The sequence below is a fragment of the Crotalus tigris genome, unplaced genomic scaffold (assembly GCF_016545835.1).
Source record: "Crotalus tigris isolate CLP2741 ecotype Arizona unplaced genomic scaffold, ASM1654583v1 scf7180000019173.45859301935:6455823, whole genome shotgun sequence".
Classification (NCBI taxonomy): domain Eukaryota; kingdom Metazoa; phylum Chordata; class Lepidosauria; order Squamata; family Viperidae; genus Crotalus; species Crotalus tigris.
Window position 1 is genome coordinate 4,027,431 of NW_024097414.1, and position 11,743 is coordinate 4,039,173.

Consider the following 11,743-nt stretch of genomic DNA (forward strand, 5'->3'; position numbering starts at 1 on the left):
CTTTCTTGCAGATGTTTCATTACCAAACTAGGCCATCAGACTAACATCCTTGATTCCATCGTACCTTCTCTCATTGTCATCAAGGTGAGCGAAGAGGACATTCTTGGAGATGGCCTTGGCTAAGGCTGTCATAGTCTTATAGTCCTTTGGAATAACCTGGAATGGAAAAGGAGCATCAGAAGGGAGAGTTAGTAGAGTGAGCAGAACCCCAGATGATTACTAAGAGATCAGCCAGGGCTCCTGTGCTAATCATTGTAGAAGGAGGGCCATGTTCACCTAGGGCAGCCAGAAATCAAAAGGACTCTTCGTCTTTTCTGACTAAGACACTTTATTCAGAGTTTTGGATTTAGACTAATTAAACAAAAGCAGTCACAAAGCAACTCCATCATTCCAGAAGTGGCTTTGAGAGAGGCTGTGGGAATTATGAAATTGCTTAATCCAAAATAAAAGCCAACGGTGCTTCGAGCATCAAACATTGTCTAGAAAATGCTGAATTAACTTATCAGGATTTCTTTCTACCTGAATTAAATCAACGGGTCAGGCCAGAAGCAAATCAGAATTATCTTGTAAAAGGCGTCTAATGGGAATGTTGTTTTTTTTAAAGGCTGAATAGCAAATAATTCAGCATCTGGCAGAACTTTATAAAATATTATTTCTTCAAATGCATCTTGAGCAGCAGGACACATTAATTATTGAACTTGGTTCTGAATGTTGGGCGGTTGCCAGGTTTAACTTCGCTGAAATGCTGGGACGGAATATAGATTTGATTTGATTTGATATTAAGAATCAGGAATAAACATCACAGAGTCATTTTTTTGGATCTGACCAAGCTTTCTTGGGGCAGGCGTTCTGAAGAAAATTGATACAAATCTCAGCCCACTCCTTAAAGGCTAAGGGGGGGGGGTGCTCATTCCGTAATAAAATTCTGCTTTCCTAGAAGCCTGTCTTTTGAGGTATGAATGTGCCTTTGAGGCAATTCTGAATTCCTGGAGAAGACCCTGCAGTTTTCTTGGCAAGGTTTTTCAGGAGCAGCTTGCCATTGCCTCCTTTTTAGGACAGAGAGGGAAGGACTGGCTCAAGGTCATCCAGCTGACTTTATGCCTAAAGAGGGACTAGAACTCGCCATCTCCTAGTGACTGACTCAAAGTCACCCAGTGGCTTTCCTGCCTAAGGCAGAACTAAAATTCACCATCTCCTGGTGCTTGGCCCAAAGTCACCCAGTGGCTTTCCTGCCTAAGGCAGAACTAGAATTCACCGTCTCCTGGTGATTGGCCCAAAGTCACCCAGTGGTTTTCCTGCCTAAGGCAGAACTAGAACTTGCATCTCCTGCTTTCTAGACCAGCACTTTAATACTACACCCAGTTAGTTTTGGATGTCTCCTAAAACACAATTTCCATTCGTCATTTACTGTATAGCAACCATCCCCGCATAATAACATTACCTTCCGGACATAAGACACTGCATCTTCTTCGGTGTAGACCTCAGCACTGACCCCTCCCCGTCGATGCCGGGCTTTGACCACCGGAATGGGTGGTGGAGGAGAAACTTCATCATCGTGAGAATCTGACTGGGAGCTGGATTTCTGCCAAGCCTGGATCTGTTTGTTTTCTTCCTGTGAAGAGGAAAGGAAGCTGGATAGATTTCCCTACTTCTACTAGAGCCATAGAATTTCCGCAGGCAGTCCTCAACGTACGACCACAATCGGGAACCAGAATTTCCCACAGCTCCGCAAGGCAGCTAAGGGAGTCGTGCCCAATGTTATGACTAGTTTGTCCACGGTTGTTAAGAGAATCACAGTGAATCGCCTGGTCGTTAAGCAAACCCGGTTCTCCCCTCCCCCGTTGACTTTGCCTACAAATGGTAATCACACGGTCCAGGGGCACAGCAACCACTGTAAATAACACGCCAGTTGCCAAGCACCCAAATGTTGATCACGTGACCCTGGGAATGCTGCCATCCATCATCCCGAAGTGCAAGGACCAATCGCAAGCCACTTTTTCAATGCCATTGTAACCTCTATCACTTGATAAACAAATAGTTGTGAGTCATCGTCCCGCCTCTGGTGTCCATTTCCAATTCTTCTGAAACAAAGCTTAAGTCAAGTCAATCTTTGCCTATCCTAGAACTGAGCTGGAGCAAATGAGAGCAAGGCATTTCCGTTGCCCAAAAATCCAATGAAGGGGCTGTAAAAAAATTTTTTTAAACAGCCCCTGAATTCTTATCTAGTTAAGTTTCTACAGGGAAGGACCCGGATTGGACCTCCCGGGGAGTCTCTTTCAGTTGCAAACTCCGAAAACAGTTTAGATATATAAGTCTCTCTGTGTGTGTGTGTGTGTGTGTGTGTGTGTGTAGCTGTCCCATGAATACCAAACCACTGCAGAACAATAAATGGGGAGATATTTGTCCGTCCATCCATCCATCCATCCATCCATCCATCCATCCATCCATGCATCCTTCTATCCCACCACCTGCCATTTTGCTTTTCACGGTTTTTTTTGAGGGGCTGTCATAGAGATGAGCAGGTTGACTTATTCTCCTGAGCACTAGAGAGTAGGACAAGAAATAATGGGTGGAAGCCTGTTAAGGAGCCACCCAACCTAGAAGCAAGGAGAAATTGTCTGACAGAGAGAACAATTAAGAACAACTTGCTTGCCTCCCAGGATTGCAAGTGCTCTATCACGGGGCATTTTCCAGAATAGATTGGACTACCATTTGACCAGGATGGTATAAGTTCTCCTGCCTTGAGAGAAGGTTAGACTAGAAGACCTCTGAGACCTGAAATAGATTGGGCAACCATTTGACCAGGATGGGATAGGTTCTCCTGCCTTGAGTGAAGCGTTGGACTAGAAGATCTCTGAGGTCCCCTTCCAGCCCCAGCATTCTATGTTCAATGTTCTTCCCACACCATCATTCTATGAGTTTACAATTCACTTCTGGGAATTATGGGCAACCCATAAGAAGCCAGAGAAAAAGAGACGGAAAAGAAAGCCATCACGCCAGGCTCCCAACAAGAAAGTCAGCTCAAACTGTCCCCATGGAAGCCCTAAAGACCTTCTCAAAGCCTCCAAAACTGAAGTCAAAAACCATGAGCCTCTGGCACAACAGAAGAAAACTTGTGAGGAACACCAATTTCAGCACATCGTTCTTATGGATCCACCAATGACAGCTTCGCATGCTCAGGCACACACAACTCTCCAGGAAGTATAGGAACGGTTGCTAGAATTTGGTATGTCTAGTTTAACGAAGAGAAGGACAAGGGGGGACATGATAGCAGTATTCCAATATCTCAGGGGCTGCCATAAAGAAAAGGGAATCAAGCTATTTTCCAAAGCGCCTGAAGACAGGACAAGAAGCAATGGCTGGAAACTAATCAAGGAGAGAAGCAACCTAGAACTATGGAGAAACTTCCTGACAGTGAGAACAATTAACCAGTGGAACAACCTGCCTCCAGAAGCGGTAAATGCTCCAACACTGGAAGTTTTTAAGAAGAGAGTGGATAGCCATTTGTCCGAAATGGTGTAGGGTTTCCTACCTGAGCAGGGGGTTGAACTAGATGACCTCCAAGGTCCCTTCCAACTTTGCTATTATTATTATTATTAAGTCCAGGGGTGTGACACCACAGCATCACTTTTGAGGAAGCCACGGGGATAAAGGAAAGCCATACCTTTGTCATTGCAGTTAAGGACCGCTGACCCGCCACATCGACCATGTTTCCAGAAACCACAGCCGAGAAAACCTCCGGCCTGCCTGATTTGCCCCCAGGAAGGGCCTTGCCCATCCCAATTCTGTGCAACTGCCAAATGGCAACACACCTCCTCAGTCTTCAAAACCCCCTCTTCTCCCCACCCTCTCAAGGCAGCTCCGTCATCGGAAGGACGGGACAGTTGGGATTCAGCTGGCTTGGGTCCATGATCCAGAAATGCAGAAGGTTTTACCAGCTCCCTGAAGCTGAGAAACCACATTATTGCAAGGGGGGGAAAAAAATCTCTCCGTTCTGCATAGGAGGTTTTCCCGGTGGAAAAATACTGCAGAGTTAACATCCGGCCTTCTAATATTTGGAAAGACCCGTGTCATAGGTACGTTGACCTCAAATTTTGAACCCTTCCCTGCAAATTTTGAACCCTTCCCTGCACGCAACTGAAGGTGCCTTGTAAAAACTGTCACGGACTCTCCTTATTTTTGCTCACATCCTTCCCTCCACTGATGATTAGCTAGCTACTCAGTATCCCCAGCTCCTACCCCCCCTTTGATTCAAAACACACTTTGCAAGGTCCTCCCTCGATAACAAGCATCATCGTTGAAATGGATGAGCTTAAACCTCGATCCCTCTAAGGGAACCGTCAGACTTGAAAAGCTGGAAATAAAATATTCAAACCGACGGGGGGGGGGAATCAATGGCTCTTACAAGGTATGGGGTGAAATAGCAGAAGGAGGCATCCTTCAGAAGGAGAGGAGAAAAGTTCTAGAAGCTGCACCAGGATTAACCCTTAGCTGGGTCTTCAACCTCCACCCCGCTTCAGATAGGAAACAGAAAACAAGTCACCATATAGTTCTCTTCCGCCCGTCTCGTCTCTTTATAAGAGCATCTCTGATACACAACTCCGCTGTCAGCTGGTGCAAATAAGAGACAGGCTAGCATTTCTATGCATTGCTAATTTACTGCTAGGCATACAAGCTCCTCTCTCGAATGTCGGAAGCCCACAAGTCTCAAGGACCAGGACCCACAGCTAAACTTGTCAAAAGAAAAACAAAAGGCACATTCCATAGAACAGGGACTTTAAACACACACATACACCCCCAAGCCCTTTGCCAGGGATACACACACACACACATTCATCCTCACCCCTAAATTCCTGTACCGGATCTCGGGACAGGAATAATGAATAAATCTTTCCCTTTGAAAGACCGCTTCTCAAAAGTGGATTCTTGGCAATCTTTCCAGAAAATTCCCTGTCGATGGAACGTCGTCCATCCTTCACACATACACACACACACACACACACACAAACAGAGAAAGAGAGAGAGAGGGAGGGAGGGAGGGAGAGGGAGAGAGACTCACACACAGTTGCCATGACAGCCCACGTCTCTGCGGGAATGAATGACATCTGTCATTCACAAGTACAGCTATGATGGGGGATGAACTTCCATTTCTTGAACATGTTGGACCAACCCAAAGCCTGTTGGGTGCCAAAAGGGCCTTGCTTGAGATTCAGCCTAGATTGAAGTCCTACAGCAGGCTCAACCATCCCATCATCCTAGTAAGCAAACATTGACAATTCTGATAACACCAGAGAGAGTGGAGGCCAAACAGGGTGGAAGAGAGACTTCAATCGTAGCCTGAGGACCAGTTTTCACACTTACGTTGAAGCGTCTCCTTGGTCGCATGATCAAAATTTGGCAAATAGCATGTATTTAAGACGGTCTCAGCGTCCCGGGGGTCATGTGATCCCCTTTTGCAACCTTCTGATAAGCAAAGTCAACGGGGGGGGGGAGCCGGGTTCGCTTAACGAGCACGTTACTAATTTAACCACTGCGGGGATTCACTTCTCAAGAAAGTGGCGAGAAAGCTCATAAAAGGGGGCGAAACTCTCACTTAAAAACTGCCTCACTTAGCAACGGAGATTGGGAACTCAGCTGTGGGCGTAGGTTGAAGACCACGTGTAGAAACTCAGAAAGTGGGCTCACTTAAGAACTGTCCCGCTTAGCAATGGAAATTTGGGACTCAGTTGTGGTCATACGTCGAGAACTACGTGTAGAAACTCAGGAAGTGGGCTCACTTAAGAGCTGCCTCGCTTAACAACGGAGATTGGGAACTCAGCTGTGGGCGTAAGTTGAAGACCACTTGTAGAAATTCAGAAAGTGGGCTCACTTAAGAACTGTCCCACTTAGCGATGGAAATATGGGACTCAGATGTGGTCGTAAGTTGATGACTACGTGTAGAAACTCAGAAAGTGGGCTCACTTAAGAACTGTCCCGCTTAGCGATGGAAATTTAGGACTCAGTTGTGGTTGTACGTCGAGAACTACGTGTAGAAACTCAGAAAGTGGGCTCACTTAAGAACTGTCTCACTTAACAATGGAGATTGGGAACTCAGCTGTGGGCATAAGTTGAAGACCACTTGTAGAAACTCAGAAAGTGGGCTCACTTAAGAACTGTCCCGCTTAGCGATGGAAATTTGGGACTCAGATGTGGTCGTAAGTTGATGACTACGTGTAGAAACTCAGAAAGTGGGCTCACTTAAGAACTGTCCCGCTTAGCGGTGGAAATTTGAAACTCAGTTGTGGTCGTAAGTCAAGGACTACCTCTACACAGGCCGTACGGGATTTTCCAGCGAGGTGAGAGGCACGCAGAAGAAACTGCCTTGATTTACTTCTCAGGGTTTCCGCAAACTTACATAGCTTTCTGTCTTGTGCACTGAAGGACCAGTCGCCAGGCCTTTGTTGACCCTCAGGGACCCTGTCAGAGATGACCCTGAGGCCTCACATGCTGGTCCTTTGATATGCATGGAGGCCATCAGCGTTTTTCCTCCTCTGAAGTGCATGGAGCCCGTCACGGACTTCCCTGCAAAGTTGCTGGCCGGACCTTGGATGTTCAAGGACCCTTTGACTGTGTTTTCTGGGTCCCCGTGAGCTGCTCCATTGACTTGGATGGAACCCTCCAGCATTTTCTCACTGTCTTCGTTTGGCATGGCAGAAACTCCCCGGGGCTTAGTTTTCAACATGTTTCTTTCTTTTTCATGCTGGGATGTTGAGTTTCAAGACTGGGCATTCCCAGGAAGAAATACACACGCCTGCGCACGCAATGCATGCATAATAGAAATAGAAATAGAAATAGAAGAAGGAGAAGGAGAAGGAGAAGGAGAAGGAGAAGGAGAAGGAGGAGAAGAAGAAGAAGAAGAAGAAGAAGAAGAAGAAGAAGAAGAAGAAGAAGAAGAAGAAGAAGAAGAAGAAGAAGAAGAAGAAGAAGAAGAGGAGGAGGAGGAGAGGGGTCTTAAAAAAGAAGTCTTGGGTGCTAGGATCTCTTTTGGGGGTGGGGAAAAGGAGCTATGCCAAGGATAGGCAACCGTGGCTCTTTTATGACTTGCGGACTTCAACTCCGAGAATTCCTCAGCCAGGCACATGCCTGGCTGAGGAATTCTGGGAGTTGAAGTCCACAAGTCACAAAAGGGCCAAGTTTGAAGACCCCTGGTCTACAGGGACAGGACCCCTGCACATTTTTCCCTCCAATCCACAAGAACAAGTAGTTGGTGGAAAACACGTGGGTGCCATCAGCAATTCGATTCTTGCTGGCAAAACTGATCAACCCAAAGGCTGATTGGCAGAGTGGCTCAAAGGCGGGGCAGGAAGGGACCATGATGCACTGCAAAGATGCCCATGTGAATGGACACACTTGGACCTCATCCTATCTGACAAAGGAGAGGAGAGCTACTCCTATCAATTTTGTTCATCCCTTGCCTAACCGAACCCAATCCACTGCTTGGCTTGTCCGATCCTCAGTTACCACAACACTCTGGAGACTTGGATATGATACTTCTTGTGATGTTCCAGGCAGATGTTCTTGCCTTTTGGGGTCATACAGTCCAAGGCAACCTCCCACCAACCTCCATAGGCTCCTAATGGAGCCGGATGGGCCTGGAGCTTGATTGGCTGAAGGTTCTCCTAGGAAAGGTCAGGTCACAATCAGCTCACTGCTTGCCTAATAATCCGTAACCTAATTTTATTCATGGATTCGTATCCTGCTTTTTATTATTTTTACCAATAACTCAAGGCGGCGAATATATCCAACACATCTTTCTTCTCTTCTTTCCCCCACAACAACAACTTTGTGTGGTGGGTTGGGCTGAGAGAAGGCGATTGGCTCAAAGTCACCCAGCTGGTTTTGGTGGCCAAAGCGGGACTAGAACTCACCGTCTCCTGACAACTGGCCCAAAGTCACCCGGCTGGCTTTCACACCTAAGGTGGGACTTGAACTCGCAACCTCCTGCTTTCTAGGCTGGTGCCTTATTGCCACATCAATCACATACTATAGATCCTCAAGAGCTAAACCAAATCAATCGGATCTATTATTTTTCTTTTTAGAGTGACATCTAGCAAGCTCAGGGCTGGCATTTTTGACAGCACTTCCTCTGTTATCCCAAAGGTGCTTTCTTTTCAAAAGCAACTGGACATTCTTGTTTTGCTAGAAGACGTTTCGCTTCTCATCCAGTTTTGCTAGAAGACGTTTCGCTTCTCATCCAGGAGGCTTCCTCGGTTCTGACTGAATGGTGGAGACTCGAAGGATTTATATTGCTTGCACTCACCTGGCCGTTTGCACTTTTTCTGAGAGTCATTGAGGCCGTTTGGAGGTTTATCCGTGCCCTCCAGATGACTTATTTATGATGGTTGCCGTGTCCCGGGGTCGAGTGACCCCCGTTTGCGATCTTCTGACAAACAAAGTTCAATGGAAACGTTGAAATTCACTTCACAACCACGTTAGCAACTGAACAACTGCAGAAGTGTGGCCAAAAAGGTCGTAAAACGGGGGCGCAAAGCTCACAACCAAAGTACCTTGCTTAGCAACGCAAACCTGGGGCCTGACGCCCACCTTAGCAAATAGCTGCCTTGAACTTGTTGGCTTTTGATCTGATTCCTTAGGAAGCAGCTTCTCAATATCAGAAAAACCTTTAGTCTTTATTTTTATTTTTACAAAAATAAGAAATAAATACCAGCAGCCCAGCATTTCCCCCCCCCCCTCCGTTTGAAAGACCCTTTACCTTTTCCAGTTTCTCAAAATGTTCCCGCAAGAACTTCATTGGCCGGTCGGGTTTAGCAATGCAGAGGTTCACAATGCACTCCTTCAAGATTTGCTGGATGTTGTGCTTCTGAACGTAGAGTTCACATCCTTTCAAGCTCTCGTCGTCTTCTCCTCCATTGCAAGAGGAGGAAGCAGCCGCCATCTTGATGAGGGTCAACGGATGACAACTCTGTCTGAGGAGGAGGAGGAGGAGGTGGGATGTGAGAAGAGGGATGACATCCATCTCCTCCGATGGAAAAGCCGCCCACCCACCCCCCTTCCAGCTCTTTGAAATCCTCTGGAACACATCATGCATGATCTCCCTCCCCCAAAGCGCTGGAACACCAAAGCGGTCACATCGCAAATGCTCCGTGGGTTACAAACCTCTTTCTCAGAGGCTTGCTAAAAAATGCAGCTTATTCAAGCCTCTCTCATTCCTGCAGCCTGGGAGCCCCAAGCCCACAGCTTTTGCAGGCATCACCCCTCCTGCGAGATGGATTTGCCACTGAAAATTGGAGAACATAATAGGGGCTCATAGAAATTGGATTTTTTTCCCCCTGCTTTGAGGCCTCAAAATCTACCCTCTGGTTCAAACTGCTGGACGGTCATCATAATCGTAGCAAAATTTATGCGTATCCCCATGCTTCACTTGGTGGGCAGATCCAGCCCCCAGATCTGTTGTAGTGTTACCTCCCGAAAAAACACGGTTATTTCAATGGGAAGGAAGCCATCTCTTCCTCACTGGGGCCAGCAAGCTGAATTTCTTATGTGGGTTTCTACCGATGCTTTCTACCTTTTTTGCGATGTTTCGGACGGCAAGCCGGTCCAAAACAGAAAGGTTTTGTGACACCCCCTGGACTTGGCGAGAGAGGAAAAGCAGATTCCCCAACCTTGTCAGTGCATGGATTTGGAATCCAAGATTCCAAAGGCTTTCAGCTCACAGGGACTCTGTCTTTGGAAGATGGTCAAGGCTCCTGGAAAAAAAAAAAAAAACCAAACACATCTTCCCCAGTCAGCCTTCCACTGAATCTTAGCGGGCAGGATAAATTTTTCGACTCAATTCTCTCCAGGGTTTTCTGCTGTCTTCAGAATGAGGAGATTCCTGTTTCGTTTTTGCTTTGCTTTGTTTTGTTGTTGTTGTTGTTTTTGCCAAAACAAAAAACAAGCACCTTTTTCTCAAAAGAGCAACCCAGGATTGTCCAGCCTGATTATTATTATTATTATATTATTTTGAAATGGCAGGGCAAGGAATCTTCCCCACGCTTGCCTTTGTCCCTTCTTAACTGCATGGAAAGGGAAGAAAAACCCTCAAATCTTCCCCGCTGTAAACCGTTGGTCCTTTCCCTCCATCAGCAACAGCTCTTTTGTGCAGAATTAAATCTGAGCCATTGTTGCTGGGAGAAGGAGGGAATGAGGATGGAGAGAGAGAGCATGCAAATATACACAAAGGAGAGGGCTGGGGCAGGAGGTAAGGGCAGGCTTGGGTGGCAGGGAGTATATAAATACCTGATATTTGGCTCAGCCAGCAGTTTCTTTCAGTTCCCCCGTTATTCGCAGTAGAAATCTCTTCCAGCTGCCTGATAGCTTGAGGTGGGGGGCACTTCCGTCTCCCCACAATGTTCTGGGTATCTTCTGGGGGGGGGGAATCCCCAGCTAAAAGACAATGGAGTCAGGCAGTCACCCCCGTCCTTAGATGATCTCACTGTCTATTTTTCCCCCAACTCCCACTCTGAATGTGTGTTCCCCCCCCTTTGCACACAAAGCGTTAAAAGTCTCTAGCTCCAACATCCATTCCCTGCGCAGGAAGTTGCCCCCGTCATACCAAGCTCAGCCTCTCTCTCTCTCTCTCTCTCTCTCTCTCTCTCTCTCTCTCTCTCTCTTTTTTTTTTTTTTTTTTTCCTGCAGGGAGAAAATAAACTCAAGCTGGAAAGGAATCAGCTCTAAGCTTGGTTTTGGATGAGGTCCAGTTAGGGATTCCCAACTGAGGAAAAATCTCATCCTTTGAAGGGGTGGACTGAAGGTCCAAGGTAGGCAGGGAAGCGATGGACAATTTTTTTTTCCAAATGAAAGAACTGGTTTTGCTTGGAGTGTCCCTGTAATATGTAACGCCAGTTAAATTATCAAAAAAAATATGTCTAAGTGAATATCAAAGGGTGAAAAGGAAGAAGGGACTTTTTAATCATACACAGGGAAAAATCAAAGCAAATTCATACAGTGGCACAGAAGATATTACAGACAGATGTCATGATTTAAGCAGAATTATTCTTACTGGGATTTAGGGACAAGGAATTAGAAAATAAATCTGGGGAATTAATGCTGTACGTCGTAATTGAGGTAAGATTATTGTATGCATAAAAAATGGAAAAGGAGTGAAATGACTAAAGTGGAAGATTAAAAAAATTAACTGAGTTTGGATAATGGCAGAGCTGAACTGTTTGACTTTTTTAAAAAAGACTGGAACCTTGAAATACACTTTTTGGCATTGTATTCAAATAATAACATAAAAATAACTGAATAGACTGCTTGCAATCCTTACGGGTGTCCTATTGAGTAATACTGTATCCAGTAATTTATTCATGGATACAGTTCTAAAAATATAACTTTGTTTAAAATAAAAGGATAATAAATAATAAAATAAGCAGAATGCTTCTGATGCAGTTCTTGAAAGAGATACGAATGTATCTATCTTTGTAAATGTTGTATCGTCAAAGTTCTTTTGAAAAAAACACGGGTATTTTACATTACATATGCTGCCAAAGAATACATTTCCAATCCATAAACAGAGTCATCCATATGGACAGCGTGCTAATTCTAATTTTTTAAAGAAAAAAATGCCATTCCAACACCACACAAAAGCAGGGTGAAAGGAGGCCCTTTTTTGCGAACAATTTTGGGAATTTGGTGATTTGAATTGAACACAGCATGTTAAGTAAGCTGCTTTATCTTTTTTTTTTTTTTTTTACTTCGTTTC

General features: G+C 45.6%; 1 protein-coding gene across 3 annotated transcripts in view; it reads right to left on the minus strand.

The window, feature by feature from the left end:
- Positions 1 to 10,571, minus strand: part of PRKAR1B (protein kinase cAMP-dependent type I regulatory subunit beta) — a 57,486-nt gene extending 46,915 nt beyond the window's left edge. Inside the window, exons 1-4 of one of the 3 annotated variants that reach the window (XM_039360750.1) lie at positions 10,279 to 10,571; positions 8,753 to 8,966; positions 1,442 to 1,612; positions 65 to 156 (exon numbers count right to left, since the gene is read on the minus strand). In XM_039360750.1, the coding sequence (XP_039216684.1) occupies positions 65 to 156; positions 1,442 to 1,612; positions 8,753 to 8,935 (446 nt within the window). In that variant the 5' untranslated portion in view covers positions 8,936 to 8,966; positions 10,279 to 10,571. Of the gene's footprint in view, positions 1 to 64; positions 157 to 1,441; positions 1,613 to 3,664; positions 3,802 to 6,394; positions 6,791 to 7,500; positions 7,625 to 8,752; positions 8,967 to 10,278 lie in introns of those variants that run through there. The other 2 variants (XM_039360749.1, XM_039360751.1) reach the window with 2 other exon arrangements.
- Between the last annotated feature and the right edge of the window lie 1,172 nt (positions 10,572 to 11,743).